Below are 21,891 nucleotides of genomic sequence, written 5' to 3'. Positions count from 1 at the left end.
GCCTTGATATTATCCATTTCTCACCAGGCCTCGCAACACATTGTCACAAATGAGTAATGACACTTCTCAATATAGCATTGAGAGTGAAAATGGCAGAATAGACAAGGACGTGACTTTACTGCCGCAGTAACTTTGCTCTCAAATGACAATGACAAAGTCTCCATCTTTCTCTCCCTCACACACACAGGGACACACACATGGCATACACTATACTGTAATACAGTGTCTGTGCCTGTAAATGCAGTAAACACGTGGGCATTCCTCTGACTGGTCAAGTAAATCATCCTAACAAGACTTTTTTTTTTTTCTTGTCATGACACTTTCAGCTCAGCACACTGAGATGCCTTAATGATTATTTCAGAGACAGAGACAGAGGAGGAGAGAAGCAAATGTATTAAGGTTGGATCGGGGTTGATGGTGCGGCAGTAATTTATGAACAGGACACATTAAAGATTCATGGCTTCCTTCTCTTACAGTGTCACAGAGCTATAAGAACAGTATTCATCACACATGCAGAGTGCAAAGAGGAAGAAGTGTGAAGAAAAGCTGTTGCTAAGTGAGAGGAAGGAACAAAGGAGAGATGCAAAGTGGTAGGTGAGAGGGAAGTAAGTAGGGCTGCGAGTCTTTCCCAGAATACCTTGTGGTGAGCCATCCTCGAAGAGCATGACAAAAACCGTATATCCAGCTGAATGTGTTCTGCATCCTGAGCCACCTACAGAACATTGGTAGGTTTTACAGCACCATCATCCCCTCTCCATATCCACAGTATTTCAGCTCAGTGAAGATGTGGATTGGACATTACGGTCTATCTTAACCCTAAGAGTACATCATGGTGCCTGTTTGCCTCCCAGCTCTTCTCCCTCTCCTTTGCAAATATCACACAGCTGAGGCCTGTGCATGATGGGATTGATGTGCTCATCCCTGGGCTTCAGACTCGGGACGGATTTTTACAGGCAGCGCTTAAAAGTCCATCAACTCGCTTGTGAACCAGTCACATACACACATCACTGACCGTGCTCTTTAGACACAGAACAGGTCATATAATCTCTCACATTTTTTGCACAGAGATCTATTTAACTGCTTCAGGTCCAGTTTTATATTTCTGTCTTTGACATTTGGAAGGTCATCCCCCAGTGGGTTCCATAAGAGTGGCCATTTCAGAGACCACTCTGTGTGTCTTTGGTTTGTTCTGGTCGGGCTGTGTTTATGATTACTGTTTCATTGTGTTCTCTGTGACCTTTGTAGCTTGGTGGGGTGGAGGATAGAGGCAGTTACTGGTGCGAGTGTTTGGTGTTGCCCTCTCTGTATGGGTGTCGCCCCTGTGCTGTAAACAAATGGCTCAGTTTTTCTCTCTTACCTGTTCTCTTTCCGTCATTCTGACAGGGGTGAGAGTGGTGCCAGAGTATCTGTCAGCCAAGAACAGCACTGTGAACAGTAACAACACAAACAGACCCCTGCATACACACGCACATGCACACGTGCGTGCACACACACACACACACACATCCATGTGCAGTGCACATTGTTAATAAAGTGTTATAAAGTAGGTTACAAAAGATGAAGGACAAAAGAGAATATTTGCATTGCAAATGAAAACACAAAGAGCTCTGATGTTGTTCAGTCATTTTGGTCAACATTTCAGCAGGGTTTGCCGTTGTATGGACAATCGACTGCTTTCATAGGACAGATTAATTAGATGAGTTTGAATAAGATTAGAGAATAACTGTTGAAAGTCCAAATCACATTTTGTCATCTGTTTTTGCTGTCCAAAATAATCATGTTTGTTTTTATTTTTGCTATATTTTTTATTGTCAAGGAAGTAAAATATCAACAAATGTTCCTTTTCTGTAAAGCATCAAAAGGGGTTTGTCTGTGTTTTATGGACAGCAGATGAAGACAGAGAATTTCACAGTGGGAATTTTTATAAGCCACGAGCAGACAGTGTTTAACAGATAAATAGTAGTAATAGTAGTAGTAGTGTTTGCACTGCAAAAGGTGGTGCCGTGACTTACCTGAATTACCTGCTGTAGTTTCTGTATCATAGAAGTTTCTTATTATCACATATCCTTTTCCACTTCATACTTCATCCTTACAATATGACTCCTATCTATGTAGGCAACACTTAACCAGAGAAAATGATGTTTAAATTGTAAATGACAGTAGATAAAAGTGTCTGTGGATTTTCTGCCAAAAGGTAAATCCCCTAGGCCTGTTGTGGTTATGTCTTTGGGTGGCCTTCTTTTGGAAGCAATTGCCAGATTATCTCTATGTAGGTCATGGTTTACCTTCGGACCTGACTTGTGATTATTTGGGGAGATCAAGACGTCACTGAACAGTGCTGCACTGCTTGAAAAGCTTTTAGTGTATTAGTAAGGCTTGAAAAGCATAACAAGAGCCAGTCTGGCGGCAAAGACAAAACATACAGGACAGTAAGACAAAAAATGAGTCAAATTTGTTTAATTTTATGTTAATTGATTTTTATTAAAACTATGTAACACAATTTTTTCAACACCAAGCTTATTACAGTATTATCGTCATCTCTTCCTAGCTCATCACCAGGTTGTACACTTTCTCCCCCTGTGGGCCATCAACGTCATGTTGTCAGTGACAGACGTTATTTTCATGAGCATCCAAGCAGAGGGGCTCTAACTGCATCAGTGATCCCAAACTGAAGAAGAGAGCGAGAAATCTCTCACTATATTATACAGTAACAACCACATTTTTTGTTTACAATGGCAGGAGGGTGGAAGATGAAATGAGATTATGCTGCTGCGTTCTCAAGGGGAAAAATAACATTTCAGATTGGCTCCTTCTGCTTGAACAACACAACTGCTTCTCCAAAACTTTGTCATCTCTTAGTTCTTCATTCTTACCATGTTCCTTGTCTTCTTGCTCTTGCTTAAAGACTTTGTTTCCTCCCTTTCTCTTCTGTCCTTATTCAACATGTAAGCATAAAAGATTAAATTGCAGTGAAAGCAAAAGGTGTTTCTTATTTGCTCAGAGAATTTTCTCTATTTTTCTCTCCTCTCCAACCATGTAAAGTATAGGGTGCTACTTGCCAGTTTCACATCCCTGTTTTATAGTTGACTGCATACCACTTTGCATTCAAAGTTGGGAATCAGTCCAAGAGTAGTTTGCTTAAACATTTATCTCAGCATTTCAAAATGCATAGCTGACTGCTTTCAGTGTATGTGTTTTAGATTGATTGTTCACAGGATGCTAACAAGGTTTTGGTCAAGGTGGCCTATTGTTTGGTGTGAGAAATATAAAGGGAATCGCTACAAGTTGTATTGTTATTTCAAAGTTTAAAAATATTGTTTCTGTTCTTTGTATTTTAGAATATCCTGGGTCTGGGCGAGATGCTGCTGGACAGATCGAAGAGGTCCTTGCTGGTTCCTCCCATAATCGTAACTGAGAACCTGAGAGCCCCCTTCCCCAGGATCATTGGCAAGGTAAGAAACACAGGTTCCTGTCATAAACTTACGTGGGCTTGATTTCCCAGCAGCATCCCAGTTTTAAACAAGAATGATTCCATAACAAGAACGATGAAGAGATGCTCACCTTGCAGAGAAAATTGCAGAAACAACAGGACCAGTGCAATCAGTGCATTAAAGCTTTTTGTTTTGAAGATTAAAGTGTTGTTTTGTCAGTGTTCTCCATGATCTTGTTTAACTCAAAAGGGGAAGGACATGGTGTGCTCCCTAATGTGTTAGACAGCTTCATAGATTATTTTAGGGTAGATATAAAGGTGATGACTGTAACTATACGGAGGTATGTAAGAATGTGAAAAGAGAAATGGTGGTTTAACACTTCTTTGCCTTCACTAAATATATTTTTATTATTTCATTGATCTAATGTTAACAAAGTCAATTTGGATTGACTGTTTTTCACAAACAAAACAAATAAACATATATATATTATTGTGGCAACCTTCTAATCATTTTTACTTAAATGAGTTTGGCTGAGTGGAATTTCAGTTGAGTTTTGTCTCTTGGACACCATGCAGATATCATGGGCAGATATAAAGTCACTAAGGGCCAACACTAACCATATTAGCTTAAACCTAAATTTACCTGAGAGTTTAAATTGTGTCAGACTAATAAGGGAAACACAAGTCCATTAGAGGAAGTTTCTGTCAAACTGCAATAACTTGCAGACACTTCTAACTTGTCAGTAATTCAAAAGCAGATACAAAAATTCTAGTATTTTTAAACCTGGGCCCTGTAGTATTTTGATGTGGAAATGATTCATACTTACCATACTTCTGGAAGCTGTTACATGGCCACAAAGGCTGCAATGGCCTTTGCTGCTACTTCCACCAAAAGTGCTTTTTTTGGCACTCGCAGAGATTGTTAGTCTAAGTGCCTGAGAACATTACAGAACGGATCCCTACAGAGATCGACATTTTTGAGTAAAATCCTTTAAAATGCACAAACACAAATCTCGCTCAAGGAGAAGTCTCATTCCGAAATCTTGTGAGAGGTGAGTTGTTGTTGCAGAGTCAAAGCTAAAGAGAGGAGTTTACTGTGAGGAACTGCCAGCAAGAATTTATTTCCAAAGTCAACCATCTAGATGAGGAAACAACTTCAATAACTCCCCCCTCATGAGATTTCAGTGTGAGACTTCCCTGTAAGCGAGTGTTTCTGGTTAAACAAAACGGATTTTACTCTTTAACAAAAAAACTGTTTCTGTAGGGATTCTTTCCATAATATTACTACCTTGATCCTGCTTGAACAAGAAGTTCAGGATCTGCTGGTTTTTAGCATGCTGTTTCTTCAGACTGCTGCTGTGGGCTACAGACGATACTTTTCTCTTAATTTCAATCTGACAGTGACAGACTTGTTGTCCCGGATCAGAGTGCATGTCATTCATGGGACTCATGACCAGGCTCATGGAAGCACATCAGGAACTGGCTGATGATGAGTGCGTTTATTATTTTCAGCAAATGATTACCTTGGGCGGCACGGTGGTGCAGTGGTTAGCACTGTCGCCTCATAGCAAGAGGGTTCCAGGTTCGAATCCCGGTCTGGGCCCTTCTATGTGGAGTTTGCATGTTCTCCCTGTGCCTGCGTGGGTTTTCTCCGGGTACTCCGGCTTCCTCCCACAATACCAAAAACATGCACATTAGGTTAATTGACTACTCTAAATTGCCCCTAGGTGTGAGTGTGAGAGTGTGTGGTTGTCTGTCTTTGTGTGTTGGCCCTGCGATTGACTGGCGACCAGTCCAGGGTGTACCCCGCCTCTCGCCCGTAGTCAGCTGGGATAGGCTCCAGCTCCCCCGCGACCCTGACGGATAAGCGGTATAGAAAATGGATGGATGGATGATTACCTTTGTCAAAATACAAGGCTCACAATGCTGGAAATACCAGCTGAATATTAATTTGAATAAAGATTCGCGAGATTCTCTTTAAGATTTCGCAGCACCAAGTCCAAGCAGTTTTATTCATGTGGATGTAATTAGCAGCCATGGTCTAATGATTTTGCTTGCTGAAAAGAGAAGCTCTTGTTTTATTTTTGGCTTTAATGGTTTCTTAAGTAAAATATCACTTGATCACAGAGTGAAGACCCGTGCTTTTCACTTGTTGCGTGGACATTTTTGCATTATATCACTGTGATGATTGTAACATAGTAAAAGTTACAATTAATTTCAACTCAATCCAAGGACAAGCGTTTTTTTATTCCTGCTGCTTTCTTTCTTGTTTTTGACTTCTTTAATGCCTGTTCTTTATTATGCATAATTACAGAAATAGTTGTTTTCTGACCGAATGGAACTCTCCAGTTTTGTTCCAGTCACGGTATTTTAAGTATGACACCTGTTCCATCCGCGAGTCAAATAAACTAAAAATACTGAAATCAGCAGGCACAGAGCCTGGTTTTGTTTTCACTAATAAAATCAGTTTAAAATTAATTTGGGGCCTGTTGTTGGACCTGAACATTTACTGGATAATTGGATTTCACTGAGTAATGAAAAGAATGAAAGTTTTCTCACACAAAAATTAATTTAGGAAGTTTTATAGATTAACAACTATAAATGATATTACGGAGAACAGAAATCCCATAATACCCACAACAAGTTTTTATTCTGAGGAAGTTAGCGGGTCAGTTTGGAATGTTAAGGTAGCTTCAAACAGCTGAATTGAGTGCAGACCCAAATGCTTTGCCTGAGTCTACAAATAAAGCAACAGGTTGTTTTTGTCAGAAGCTGAAATGATGAAGATGTGTTCAGCTGGGAACTCACTCAGATTTTTCAATACTCCACATAGTCAAGATGACAAACTGAGCCTAAAATGTTTGAATATAAGTGATTCATGGGTTAAACATTTAGTCAGAATTTATAAAAAGTTTTGTTTTTTTTTTTGCATAAGGGCAAGGAAAATATCCAGTAATATTAACCACATGAACTATGTGCATGTGAGTCTTAAATGAGGTAAGTTTTTCTCCAAAGGGGACATTTGTTGCCTCATATAAATTATTACCAATTATTCAGATGTGTGAAATATACACATAGTGTACAAACAATTCTAATTGCTGGTGTTGCTGCAGTTTTCAGTGGTACCATGATAGCTGTTCACCGAAATTGAGCAGTGGCTGAGCTGAACAGCCAGCAACAAAACCATTCAATATCCTACTTTCACAAATGCACATAGGTTGTACAGCATGCTAACAAAATAATGCATTATTATTTTTATATAGAGAAAGTAATCTTGGAAGTGACAGATGATGAAATGTGTGTGTCACACATACACGGTAATGTTTTATCTATATGAAATATCAACATATTTCTGTGAAATATCAACTCCAAATACACCTTCACTTGTTGCACAAAGTGCATAAACAGTTTCAGCTGACATCTCGTAAGACTGAGAAAATTTGGGCTATCTCATCTTCCTTTATTTTTTGTCTTGGACCATTTTTTGTAGTGAAAAGTTGGATAAGCAACATTTTGTTATAAATTAAGATCTGGTACATTGGATGTAACAAACAGCAGCATGAAATTAACTGAGCAGATTCAATTAAAAGCTTCATGTTCACTCTTTGAATTTGTTAGAGACCATAATTAAGATTCAAAAAGCTGTGCTAGTGGACAAAAATATAAGTTCCCAGTGGAGACAGACCTTTTACTGTCAGTTTGCCTTATTAAAGCCTGACCAAAGGAAATATAATTGTAGGCAACAGCATCGCACAGATTATTTATTTATATATTAGTTCATTCATTTATTTATTTGCTATTGCATAGTTTAACAACCCTGCCATCATTAAGACTCCCAGTGGATGTTGAAAGCTGTGACAGTACTGCTACATTATTGCAAAAGGTGTCAATCTCAGTTTCATATATTTTCAGATATCATTCTTACCAAACTATCAGAGCTTGAGACAAGGGCTATTCTCTGCATTAAACTCTCTCTACAAAGCACACCGCTTTATAGCAAGGATGTTTTCATTGTTTTGTCACTGATGAAGGATTTTACTTGGTCAGCTCAACCCTTGTGCAACAGGCCAAAGATGATCTGACACATCTTATTATTTATGTGGCAGATTATGAATTGTGTCATTACATAATGCATGGAACTCCTCCAATAGCTCTTCGGTTACAACTACATAATTGCTTTTTATATGGTGATAAGTCTGTACAGCAAGTAAATCATATCACCTGACTTGTCTTAGGACAGATGACCAACCAAAAGCCACAAATTTTGGACCTTGTGCAAGGATCTACATTTATCTCTCCCTGTGTTACAAAGCTTTGATGTATCTTGCGTCAAGTAGCTTTGTTCTAGATAAGACATAGGCACTAAGAGATCAACCACATCTCTTGATGCCTGCAGAGACTAACATAAAAAGATATCCCATACTGAGCCCTGCACATAATAGATAATTGTACCCTGGAGAGCACCACCAAGGCACTGAGCCTGGGTTTCCAGCTCATTCCAGCATTGTATTCAGTATGGTCCCTGTGAAGCAGCTTGAAGGCCTGGAGATACCAGGTTGGTAGTGAAGGACAGTGAGGGTGTATATGCCAAACCATTGGGTGATACAGTCCACAGGGATATTTGTAAATTTCTCCCCTGGTGAACTGCAGGAAGATAACACAGAAGGACAAGAGTCAGCAGATGCGTTTGGTCCATAGGGGACACCAATTATCTCCACAGTATGCTACTGAGCTCCTCTGGATGGAGCTGTGTCAGCTAACAAGTATCGCCATTGCAATACTTTTATACATTCAAGTGAGGAATTGGATTTGTAGTGCATGACATGAATTATTTTCTGTTTCTCCCTCCGTTGTGGTCCCTTAACAGTCCCTCTCTTTTCTCCAGTTCTTCTACTCTCCAGTTTCCAGCTACAAATTCCATCCATCCTACTCTCATCCCTGTATGCCTCCATCCTTCTCCCCTAGCTCCACAGTCAGCTTTGCATGAGAAGACAGGCTAATGTGGGCTATTTTACCCAATAGAAGCTATATGTCTGCGACTTGGCGAAATTGATTTTCCACACCAATAGCTTTCCCCGTCTTACAAAACCTACCACTTCCATATGGCAGCCATTCATTTTTCATGTCCCCTCCTTCTCTCCAGGAGATAAGCAGCAGGGGGAGGGGTGAAACTGCAAGGGCTACAATTTGACATGTATGTTGTGCATATGCATGCACATGTAAGGAGTGTGTGTGTGTGTGTGTGTGTGTACTGACGGGGTGAGGGTGGGTTATTCTGTCAGCAGGACTCACAGGGGAAGGGTAAGAACCTTGTTGTTTGTGTCACACCTCCTGCTAGCTGTGGAATTGTTTTGATACAGAGGTCTCTCTTCTGCCCTCCCTTGGGGGCCCATAAACAGCTCACAACAACTCACACAGCAGCTGGAGCATGCAATGAAACTAATATGCTTAAATATTTCTGTTATGATAGAACCATTTTTATTTTAGACTGCTCACATATTCAGGAAGACAAATCAATCACAGTTAAGTATACACATATATATATACCCAATGTCAGAGTTTTCTGGCACCTGTTGTCCAATGACAAGCCTTCATCTGGTTCCAATTTTGAACAATTTTCTCCCTTCATCTTATACAGGTTTCAAATTGCAATTCTCCTAATGTCAAGAAAACAGAAATTCTATTAAATCTTGTGGCAGGCCAATCACAGGTGATGACCAAAGACTGCTTGTTTGACAGACAACTGTCAGTCCCTCTTTATGTGATGAATATGTTTGCTTGTTGACGTGTTTTCTTTAGGCTGGATGCAGATACACGGCACAAGTTATCCACCAACTGAAAAGTACAGTTTATGTATAAAGGATAGGGTCACCCTGGACTGGCAACCAGTCAATCGCAGGGCTGACACACAAAGACACACAGCCACACACTCACACACTTAAGGATAATATACAGTGGCCAGTTAACTTACTGTGCATGTTTTTGGGACTGTGGGAGGAAGCTGGAGTACCCGGAGAAAACCCACCAGGCACAGGGAGAACATGCAAACTCCACACAGACCTGGATTTGAACCTAGAACCCTCTTGCTGTGAGGCAACAATGGTAACCACTGTGCCACCTTGAACAGATGTGTTTTAGATTTTTATTGTGCATGAGTTAAGACTTAATAAGACCCTAGAACTCAGACACAGCATTTACTTTAGTTGAAATAAATATATGAAGGTGAACAGGACATGTAGTCCTTTTTCAATGAACCAAACTCGGTCCCCTTAAAGTGGACCAGAAAGTGAACCAACAAATAAAAAGACTGATTTGTTTTTGCTTTCACATTTCAAGTTCATTTGAAGGAGTTCTCTTTCCTGTCCTCCTCAGCTCCGATGAGGCCTCTGTCCTCTTTTGGTTCACACTATATTTCCTCTGGAACCTTTGCTACTTTGGATTATGGGTGATGACACAACATGGCAGCTGCTATATTTTCCTTATCCATATTGCTGTGGTATGTAGTTATAGTAGCTCACAGACATAAAGTTGTTAAAACACAGTGGAAAAAGGCAAAGTAAACCTGGAGCGCTTTTTGTTCACAATGCACAGGTTAAAGAAACCACTGTGAAAAATTTAAGCAAACTGAACTGAGACCACCTCGGGATGTAGTCTCAGTTGGGTTCACTTCAGAGAGGCCTGAGTTCCTTTGCTTTGTTCACATATGTGCAAAAAATACTGATTAATCACTCTGAGTTCAATTGGATGGCTGAAAGGGACCAAGTGTGAAAACACTCTTAGTGTTTCCTCTCACTGAGCGATACTCCTCACAGATCTGCAGTATCCTTTCTTCAGTTTGCTTGTTCTACTGTTCTGGTAAAAAGCTTTAAGTTGCCTATAGGTATGAATATTTGTCAGTCAGTGTGAATGTTTTAGCCCTCTGATGGATTGCTGACCCATCAGCCCGGTGCAGTACATGCTTAGATGGGCTGCCTGCATATAACATGATGAGTTGGATGGATGAGTTCTGAGTCATAACTTCAAAACATGCCTTACGCAGAGCTGATTTCATGCCCTTATTGGATGCTTACTAGTTGTTAAAAGCCTACAACTCACATAACAGCCTGTAACTCATATTTAGTAATTCACACTCTGAAAACAAAATACACACACGGCTTCATTAAATAGCAAATGAATATCTCAGATGTATCAGCATGAAATCACTTTAATCTGTAAAACAATTTCAACTCTCCATACTGCAGTGGAGCTTTCAGTTGTTCAACCTGTGTTTATCCGTTCTGACCTCAGGGGTCCAGCTCACAAATCAACTCCACGTGTCTGACTTGACATGACATCTCCAATAAAGTTCTGTGGGTAAGAGGAATGAGGGCCTGGTTCGGCTGTGGCCCCTGCTAATATAGAAAGGAGAATAGACGTGTCTGGCACCTTCCTTCTGCTGTTTCTGTGCTGAGCGGCTGATTTGCTTTGCCTGTCAGTCTGCCTCCTTCCTCTGTCTTGCTGCCCTCCACCTGGTGTCGGTCAAACCGTCACTTTTCTTTTCCTCCTTTATGTCTCTGTGTCCTTTTTAATTTCTCTGTTGCACCATACCTATCTTTTGCTCTTTTTGTTGCTCACCAAAACAATCATTCAGTACCAGGCAATTGAGCTTCCGCACAGGAAGTGAGCAAGCTGTGTTGTGAGACATTGTGACATTAGAAAGCAGACAGCCTGCGGGCCTCGTCATTTAGTTTAATTGATTCTCTTAATTGTCTTAGGAAGACCAGAAAGTTCCTGCCTTTTTCTCCCCATCTGTCTTTCAGCGTGTTAATCATGCCCGTTTGTGGCGGATGTTCGCCGACGGTGAATTCAAACCATCTGACGCAAATTCCAATTCATGCCTGGACCGTGAGACACATCGAGCAGATGTGAAATCCATTTTGATGAGAAGGAAAAAAAGAGACGTAATAAAAAAAACATTTTATTAAGTGCAAATTGCCCAAAAATATTTTGTGCTTGGGTGAGTTTAAGCGAGACTGACTCATAGTTCATCCTGATGCCCGAGCAAGCTGACCCAGCAAACCCTTTTAGCTAAAAAGTCCTTAAATTAAATATATTTTTATAATCCACTGTAATTTTCAAATGTAGCCATTTTGTGCCTGTGTAAATTAAAAAACATTCAGTTGTTGCTTTGAGAGAAATATAAAAAAGACATTTGAGGGCAAGCTGGACTGTATGAATTGAAGCATCTTTTCAAGTGTAATTTCACATTGCAGCAGCACCGACCTTCCTGACGCTTAATGACAACATTTTCAACAGGGGTCCCTCTTGATTGTTGCCCCTCTCAGGCTTGTTGTGATTGACTCAGGACACAGTGGCTGATGTTAATGATTAGCGGAGGCCTGGCTAACCAATCAAAGCCAGTTAATTAGTGCCACTGCTTTCTCATCGCCCTGTACTGAGGACTCGGCTGGTTCTACCAGTCCTTGTCTTCACCAGGCTTTTCAGCCTCACCTCGTCCCTTTCATTACCAGACTGGAGTGGCAGTACAATCAGGCAGAGCATTGGTCCAAGCCTGGCATGCTTGTATACACACACATGCGCGAGCGCACCCACACACACACACACACACACACACACACACATTCTTGTACACTCAGAGTCTCACGCGCAATAATGCAATCACATTCACAGGCCCAATCAGTCTATCTCTTCAGTGCCTCCTCTCTTTCTCTCTCTTTATCTCTTCATACACACACACACACATACACACACACACACACACACACATTGGGCTTGGCCTGGTCCCAGGAGTCCTCTCATATCCAGTGATTGTCATTCACAGCTGGCTGTATGACCTTGACAGGGATAACAGAAGCTTCACTGAGGGATGCTACTGCATACTCTCTCTCTCTCTCTCTCTCTCTCTCTCTCTCTCAATTACACACACACACTAAAAAAAAACTTGTCAATTTTCTTATAAGATGTGTGTGTACATAAAAGTACCTTCCCATGCTGCTTTTCCACAGGTTTTTGTTTGTTGCTCTTTTCACATCTGACAGGAACACACAGACAGCAGTAGATGTTATCAAGGTTTAAATACACACAAGTCAGCACACACGCGCACTTTTTCTGAGTGTGTTCAGAGGTGTTTGGCATTGCATAGCTGGGCCACACCTCCTGTCATCTTCCTGCAGTATCACAAGTTCCACAGTCTTTCATGTCTGCTCGGCTGGTAATGAGAGCTGATAGAAAGAGGTGAGATTCCCCCATCAGTCCTCCCACACACACAGAGGGAGACAGACTCAGCGAAGAAAAGCCACTGGGTGCACATTTCTACGCCAGCATGCATGGAAGTCCAAGTGTTTCTGTGTGTGTATAAGTGGTGCAGATTATCACTTCTCCCCCCACAGAGACATCTCCTAATCACACTAAACTTCTCCTGACACTTCACTTACTCTTCAGCTGAAGTTGCTGTGTCTTTATCAGCAACTCCCCCTGTCTCCTTCCCACCACCACCACCCTGCACTGTCTACTTCCTCCTTTCCTCCTTTCTCACTTTGTGTCTCATATCCTGCAACACCCCCCACACACCACCACCACCCCCACCCCCGTGCTTCCTGTACGTCTTTGCTTGTTTCTCCTCCACTCCTCCCGAGTTTGATGCAGAGCCATCTGTGTATCCAACTAATGTTGCACCTCCTTCCTTTTTTGGTTTTCTTCATCTGACCCAGTTTGTCACTCTCAGCAGGTGCTGACTGCCACTGTGATTACTGCTCTGCTCTGAAATATCTCTGTCCTGCATAACAGCTATTGCACCTGAGTGAGTGTATGTGTGTGTGTGTGTGCATAGGTGAGCTTTGTACATCACGGTTTATGTCCTCACAAAGATATAAAAGGATGATTAGTGGTTACTAACACAAATCTTCATAAGAAAAAGTATTCGTGATATTACTGCTAAGCAAAAATATCCTAGAATGAGTAAAAGAAAAAGGTGAAGAGAGATGGAGAAGAGAATGAAAAGTAAAAAATGAGGAAGAAGAAAGACAAGGCAAGAACAAGAAAGGACAGAAGAGAAAAAATTTCTTGAGTGTAATGGTAACATCCACAAATAATAACTGTCTTGTGTTTTTCTTACACTTTTGACATTTCTCCCTCTCATCATTTGGTATGAAAAGCAGAAAGAGCAAAGGGTGTCAGCACAGAAGAATACCATGCAGACAAGTGGAAAATGATGAATGGAGAATGAGATATGTATGCTTGGCGGAAGAGCAAGGCTGAAGTAACAAGCAGGGCCCGAGAGGGAATAGAGGGAAAAGATGAAGCGGGACATCGAGATAAATGGTAGAGAGCTTTGGAGAGGGTATAAGGGCTTGAGCTTCGTTGGCATAAGCTTGCAACTGCAGACTGCAAACTCATCTCCTATGCTCTTTCAAGTACGGAGTAGAAAGGCCTTCATTTTTAACTGCTGTCCCATGGAAGTGCACCCTCATTAAAGGTGACCTCATGGCACCTCTCTGATCATGAGACACAGTGCAGGGGGACCATTTAGATCCTTGACACACAGTGACAGAACTGAGACCCAGAAAGACATCGTAATGGTGACAACCCTGTGTCGGATTGCTGGGGTTGAAGGCATCTAGACAATGTTCAAGTATTTAGAAAGTGACACATTGTTCTGCTGGCTCTGCACTGCATGATTATGAGGTTAAAGAGCTGACTTTAACAATAATTTGAAGGTGTTCACCATAAAGTTGAAAGTCTGTACTTTAACATATTGTTTGCACTATACATGAGGCTGAAGGGAAGCTCTACTTTCCACAAAATATTTTTAAGTCTGTTAGAATCCTATTGATATTTTATTTATCCCCCAGATAATTTGCAGGTGAAGCCAGTAACCACTTAGCGTAGTTTAACTTAGCCTAAATAGTGGAAAGATGTGGGAACAGTAAATTTGGTTCCATCCAGACGTAGTGAAATTCTGTTTCACCACGTAATGTTTAACATAAGATAGTTTTTGTTAAGGTTAACAAACTGTCCTGTGGTAATGACTGATAATTGTTTTCCCTTTTTCCAGTCGTCATACCAGGCTAACATAACTGGTCTATTGTTCCAGCTGCATGTTTACTGGACTGACATGAAAGTGGAATTAATCTTAACAATTTCCTCATGTACATTGTTTTAGTTATATATAGCATATAACTATGAAAGGTCACAGTGTCTGGTATGAAAAAGGTCTCTATGCTGTGAATTATCTGTAGGCTTTGAATTATTGAACTGTAACTTGTAAAACTTTGTACAAAACTTTGCCTACAGATCAAGTTTAGACTGTTTTCGTTCATTATTTGATCATGTTTTCCTCTCGCACTCTGTCCTGAACTCCAGATCTGCAATAATCTACAAGGTCTGTGACTCTTGTTGCTGTGTTATGTTAATCTAACCTGCTGTCTTTTCTCTGTGTTTCTTTTTAACCCGGACGTTCCTGTTGCTGGGGTACCTGTGGATGCTGCTGGCTACTGCAGTCTCATGTGAGTATATCTATCAAAAACGTCCCTGGATAAGATCACTCCTGTCTGAGAGAATAGGATTGTTAGCCAACCAACTTGGCAGTACTGCTCAAAAATATCACAGCTTAAAGAGACCATTTCACAGTGTTTTGTTCTAAAACTTCCTCATGTCGAATACTAATGATGAAAACGATAATCTGCACAACATTCACAATTAATTATTCAAAAATGGATTTTTATATTTATTTAAATGTTCTACTTTCCTTTATCTAAAAAAAAAAAGTCCTACCATGCATTAGCAAGTGGTCACAGCAGGACTCCTGTGCTCAGGGAGATGAGGCTAACTTTTTTTATTTTACATGAGTTGAATTTGCCAAGTGATGAAATCAAATCAAAGTCTTGTCTGATATAAATTTTTAATTGCTAGCTATCAGGGATTTTCATCACCATTCAAGGCACAGTAAGCTTCTTTTGCCCAAATGTGCGTCAACAAATTCTAATAGCAAGTGTTTTTCAGTACATGCAGCCTTCAGAAAAATGGGGGAAAAATTGAAGCCTTTGCTCAGTAATTCTTTGCTTCAGGAAATAGGCTGAGTCAGAATTAAATGGGGAAAACTTACAATTGCTCAAGTTGTTGATGTCTGTGTGTGTGTGTGTGTGTCTGCAGCTGATTTCAACAGAGAAGTCACAAAACCGCATCTTCCGACTGACAGGCCCCGGGGCTGACCAGGATCCCAAAGGTCTCTTCACCATTGACATAGACACAGGAGAAGTGTCAGTCAGCCGCTCACTGGACCGCGAGGCCATTGACTCTTACCAGGTCAGTGTGTGTGAGTGTGTGTGTGCGCCTTTGTTAGATCTGGTACTTATTGGGTTTGTGCGTATGCTCTTTTCTTTTCTCTCCTCTCCGGCCACTTGGGTACTCCCTCTGAGTCCTTCACAGACTTATTGTTTCCCTGACAGTTTTACTGGTTTTGTAGATCAGTTCTTATTTGGATTCCTGATTATTTCCTTTTCAAACTTTGTCAAGTCATTCATAATCTGTAGTTTAAATATAATTTGCTTTGATCAATTTCTTTCAAATTTAGCACGTTCAATGCACTTTCATTTGAAAAAAAACAAAAAAAAAAAACAAAACAAAACAACAACAAAAAAACTGAGCAGTTAGGGCTCGGTTTATGAAGGAGCATTTTGATTTTGGGACCTGACAGATATACTGAATATTAACAGTAATATTTGGAAACGGATGAGCTTTGTCATTGTCCAGGACAAATTGATTTCTGTTGGTGAGAAGCTTGCAGTTTAATCTATGATAAAACATTAAAGCCTGTTTGAGGTGCTCACTGGGCTTGGTGCCCTCTAGGTCTTATAAACTATTTTCCTTACAAGAGAAAGAGAGAGAGGGGCAGAGTAAATCTACTTGTTAAGTAAGTCAATTGATCTTATCCTGTTTTCTGAAACCAGACGTGAGTGCGGATGTTTGGCTGGATGCAAGCTGTTGATAAGCTAACTGGCTTTTGCAGAAACTCAAAAATAATTCACTCTGTAAATACCAGCAGATGTGAGAGGACGGCAGACAGGAGAGGAACAAAGAACACACATTCACCAAATTTCTTTTGTTTTTCTCCCTGCTTTGGTATCAGTGCTTACTTTTACATGCATGGTGTAACCAGGACATTGGCTTTCCGCTATTATGATCAGGTTGTTTATAAGCACCTTTGACATCCAGTAACTGAGCATCCATGGCTGGTAAATAGATAGAATGATATGCTAGAACATATGACAAGACTGCTTAGCTCTTGACTTCCTTTATAAATGAACAATATATTACTCTAAACATGGAACAACATGATACTCCATAAAAGCAGTATTTCTTCCTGCAATATTGTCTGTTGACACCACACTGTTACCATGACACTGTGTTGATTTGGTTTTACGCAAGCAAATGTAAAAGGAGTAACATGTTTACATGCTACATTAACCCTTAAAGCATGACAATGAGTGTGAGCCATGAGTAGGATGAGCTAAACTTGGTACTTTGACATGTATGTTTATTAAATCAAAAACAGAACTGGTTTTTAACCTTTCCAAAACCAAAAATACCAGCACAAAAATGTAAGGAATTGGTTGAACAGCATGCTGTACACCTCCAGTAGTAGCATTGTCTCAAAGGTTAAGTAGCACGTTAGTTAACTAACTTAGTAGTGGTTTTGTGATTACAGGCGACAAAAGTATAAAATATAAAAAACAACTAAATTCTCACCCAACACATTTCCATTTCTGCATTCTAGGCTAATGTTAGTGATTGTGACCTGTTCATTATTTTCACGACAGCAACTGTACATGTTGTCCAGGATGGTATCAAATTTGTTGTGCACAGTGGTTAGTCCTTAAACGTCTTGTCTCTTATATTTTAAAAAATAATACCATACTGTTAACTGAGAGCTAAATGGAGTTATGTTAGAACGAGTCAGAACAATCTCATATTACATTTTTTTCTTCTCATCCTTCTAATGCTACGATCATCTACACTTATACTGCAGTACAAGAGAATAAGAGAGCGGTGTTACTTTATTTCCGTGTCTTCTAGAAATAAGCAGAAATAAGAAGTTTGTGAGGTGGAAGACATTTTATTACTACAGGTACTGCATGCCCACGTGTGTTTTCAATTACGCAGTCTCACTACTCTTGTAAAATGGAGCTGTACTGGTGATTGTGTGATGTCACCAGTGTGTTAATAGAAATGAATAAGGTGTAAATTGTAGAAGGAGGCGTAAAGCTCACATTTGAGTTATGGAGATGAAGAGATCTAATTGGACATAATAAGTAAAAACACCTTTGAGTGGGCTTCAAAAAAAGTTGGGTCTTGCTATGAGATCAAACTGACTTATATACTTGCGATATTAGTTTTAGACTATAATTTTAAAAGCAAAGACGGAGAGGCAGCTATAAATGCACACATCTTCCAAGCAACCATCAAGTAGTTTTATAGGCCTGTCATCAAAGTGAACTGACAGCTCAGTAAGATAAAGTTTTTGGGTCCTTGCTGGCTATAACAAAAGTTGGAATGTAAAACTCTGGGGAAGAAAACAAAGCAAGAAGTGAAAAAGAGGACAGTGAAAAAGAGTGAAGAACAGAGTCTGGGGACCTTCTCCATAAAGATTTTTCTGTGTTCAGTATGGAAAAGTTAAGCTCAGCACAGAGATATTTAATGACACAATGACAGAGCTGAACTGACTGCAAGGAGTGAGATTAAAAGGAAGGAAGAAAGAAAGAAAAAAAGAAAGAAAAAAAGAAGAAAAACTGTAGAACACAGAATGGAAAAATATCTGGAGATCTTGAAACAAAAACAAGCACATCTACAGACCTTACAGAGTTGGAGATTTTCCTCATTATCAGAATATTTTTTATAAAGATAAGGATGATTTATTAGAACAGCTGGATACAGATTTTATTATTACCAAGAACATTACCTGCCTGAGGTAGCTGATTGAATTTTGGGTCCCTTATCTTCATTCACATAGTTGTTTCCACAGTACGAAGGCTTCTGCACCAATGTCGTCATCTGTTTGGCTTCTTTTTTTTCTTTGTTCGTTTTGGACTTGGAAGATTGTTTTGTTATTTATTGTGAGCAGCGTTTTCAAAAATGGCTGCGTGTGCATTTTGCTGTTGATTTCAATATGCGACAGTGTTGGAAAACGTCACTTCTCATGTTGGCTCTGGTTTGAACAGCCACTGAAACATACTTTATTGAAACTGTCACTCAGAAAGAAAGACAGCTACTACTACGAACAAAGAGATTTAATCCATTTCAGCTCTTCTCAACATCTAAATGTCAGTCATGCAGATAAAATAACACCAAGTTACCTGAAAGAAGTTATGGATTTAAGTTTCAGATACACCAAATTATGTATGCGCCTGCTGACCCTTGACTAAAATTAGCCTGCTTTCTACTGAATGATTTTGTCTTCACAGTTTCACCATAAAAGCCCTGAGATTTAATTGAAGTTTTCATTCAAATGGCTGTATGATTCCATCAGATATAGCTGGACCACTCTAATATGCCATTGTTCAAATCTTTAACACCAATTATGCGATCCTTAACGATCATCAATGTTTTCCCAACCTGATAGTATAAATCCATGAAGGTGAGGTAGTACGCTTTTCTACGCACATCCTGTATGTGCATGTGTATGTGTACTTGCACACAGGCTTCACACTAACTTGCTGGTTTTTTTTTTTCCATTTCCCAACCAGGCCTACCTGATATCTTCTCTCCTCTTATCAACAGGAGATAGCAAGTCAGTGTCCCAGTCATAACTCAGAACAAGTGTCTCCTATCAAATGCTGCTTCGCTTTTTTATTGATGGGCTGATGCTCGGTGTAGAATGAAGACTGCATCACTTTAATGCCCAGAGGACCTTGCAGGGCTATCCCAGTCACATTTATTAAGGGTGTCTCCTTTCCTACTGTAGCTAATGGCTTGTGTGGGGATGAAACATGAAATATTCAGAGGTAGATTAAAATCGCCATTACTCTAAAGGCATTTTAAAGGCAAAGTGAAATGGGGAGCTCACAATCTTTCACAGTTATGGCAAAGGCTTTAGAGTAGTAGAAGGAGTAGTAGTAAAGTAATGATGTAAGATGTATCTTTTAAAACTAGTATAAGTAATATTTTTACATTAACACTGAAATGCATGACTACTTGTGTGCAAAAGAAGCCACGCACAAAGATTCATTGTGTGGCTCTTCAGTTCCTCTTTATGAAACTGCTTTTCCAAGCTCTCTTGGAGCAGCAGCTGTTGGCAGCAAAAAAGCTCTAAAACATTGACATGCGAAACATACAAGATGACTGTAATGTGATCTGACTGTGAAAATCGCCGATCCGTGTTTTTGAAGGTAACATTTGAAGGAAATGTCAGTAAATGTCAAGTTATGTCATCAAGAGACACAATAGAACACCATCTTGTTTCCTCTAAGGCACGTCTTTAGAGTGTATAGTGAGTGTGGATCAGGATACATAGTACATGCTTCTGTCCTCAGCGGGCAGCTCCTCACGTTCAGGGTCAAATGCCAATCTCAAGACTGTAGCCAGCTGCAATTCAGCTCAGAGCCTCTGGCAGTCTTCTGCCTTCTTGTGTGTTTTTGGTGTGGGCTCTTCTTTAAGTGTCTTAGTCAATATGCAGCAATGTATCAGTACACCAAGGTTGTATTGAACAGACCCTCAACTTCCCTCCACTCCCTGCCTTCATTCCCTTCCCTATTTTATAGCATGATGATGATTGATTGATATTGGCAAAGAAATGCTTCACCCTCTCCACAAGGTCATTGTATATCAAAATAATATTGCCACTGGCTTAGAAAAAAATCTAATCAATAAAGTTGACTGGACTGCTTTCTAAATGCAGTGGTCAGAGTTTTGGAGGCTCAACTTGGAATATATGGATGCAGAGACTGTTGCAAGTGGAAGTACAAACTAAGCAAAACTTGGAAACACATTAGAGGAAAACACAGTCTAACTTCAGCATAACAAAACAAGGGGTCAGCTCCATACAGATGGAAACTGGAAATTTTAAATCGGCTATCACAGGAACCACAAGTAAAGCAAAATAACAAACCCCAGACCAAGTAAACATTTGCTGTAGCAGAACAAACAGACACAGTGATCAGCTGGGCTACATGTTCACAAGGATTTAATGTCAGGCATTATTTTCTTATTAAGCCCAATTAGGGTGAAAATGAATGTTAATGAGATGGAAAATGGAGAAGAAGGGAGAGGGGTGCAGGCCTTATCACTGTGGTTATGACAAGCCTGGGTTGGGTTGAGAGTTGCGGGGAAGAGCTCTAATTGGCTTAGAACAGAGGAAGGATAGAATGTGAAGTGATAAATAACAGTCTTGTTTACACAGGTAGAGGGATGACCCTCAGTAATGCAGGTCATCACAACAATAAGTGTGGCAGCTCCTTGGTACGTGCTTACCCTGGAGATACTGCAATATTCGGTAGTCAAAAGGCATACAGCTGCACGCAGTGTTGTTGGACATAATTTTCATGTAGAATTTCCTCAGTTTCTGTATGATTTCCACATATAGTAAGCTCTTAACTGTCAACTTAACTGTGGTGGCTCATTTTGATTTTTCGGTTTATTCTTTGAAATAACAATTTTACTTTAACTCAGAAGATTTTCTTTAAAAGTTCTCTTAATCCTAATCTGTGGTTTTGGTTGGTTTTCTTTGGGTTGTATTTCTCAGAGCCTGTTGCAACTTGTGTGCCTTGCAGTGCATCCGTTCTTGTGATGTCTTTTGACAGTAGATCTAAAAGGCGCCATACTCTGCTCCCTATATGCTGTCCATCAAGCCACAGCAGACAGTTACAAAGGAAGGGCTCACTAAAAAACCATATGGACCTATCATAGCTCTCCAAAGGCCTGTGAATTGACAGCTGTTTTGAATTTTAGATTTTTAAATATCTCACCTTTCAAAAACTGTGCAAAGCCCTCCTCTCAAAACTGTTTTGTCAGGTTGTCAAACTGTATAAATAAAGTAAAATATTTTACCTACATTTACCTATTTTTGACAGAGTAGACATCAAACGGCATCCTTTGACAAATCACTTCCATGGAAATGAAGTGTGTGAACCATGGCTTCTGACTCCCTCTATTGTTACACACACACATATATATATGCAGTGTTTCAGTACTGATGCACAGAAGGGAGGCCAATTTCATTGTATTAAAACCACACGCTGTGTGCAAGGGAATGACAAAAACAGAAGCCTGCCCCATAATTCAGGCACAAAATGATCGACACCCTTAGAGCAAGTAAACATAGACGCCTGCTACCAGCTGCGGCATGCAAACACACTCTGTACAGTATAGTCATCTTTGCACATATATGCTACAGTCTATTCAAACATACGTAACTAATATTTGCATGATTAATATTTGACCAGGGTGATTGCATTTCAAGCACAGCAGAC

At 40.1% G+C, this 21,891-nt stretch overlaps 1 protein-coding gene across 1 annotated transcript in view; it reads left to right on the top strand.

Moving 5' to 3' along the window:
- Positions 1-21,891, top strand: part of cdh13 (cadherin 13, H-cadherin (heart)) — a 279,497-nt gene that overhangs the window by 113,108 nt on the left and 144,498 nt on the right. The window contains exons 4-6 of the mRNA XM_046394809.1: positions 3,339-3,452; positions 14,929-14,934; positions 15,581-15,733. Of these exons, the coding sequence (XP_046250765.1) occupies positions 3,339-3,452; positions 14,929-14,934; positions 15,581-15,733 (273 nt within the window). The remainder of the gene's footprint in view (positions 1-3,338; positions 3,453-14,928; positions 14,935-15,580; positions 15,734-21,891) is intronic.

Source organism: Scatophagus argus, chromosome 7 (genome assembly GCF_020382885.2).
Source record: "Scatophagus argus isolate fScaArg1 chromosome 7, fScaArg1.pri, whole genome shotgun sequence".
Classification (NCBI taxonomy): Eukaryota; Metazoa; Chordata; class Actinopteri; family Scatophagidae; genus Scatophagus; species Scatophagus argus.
The sequence above is the reverse complement of the archived record's forward strand: the minus strand, read 5'-3'. Positions and strand labels throughout refer to the sequence as shown.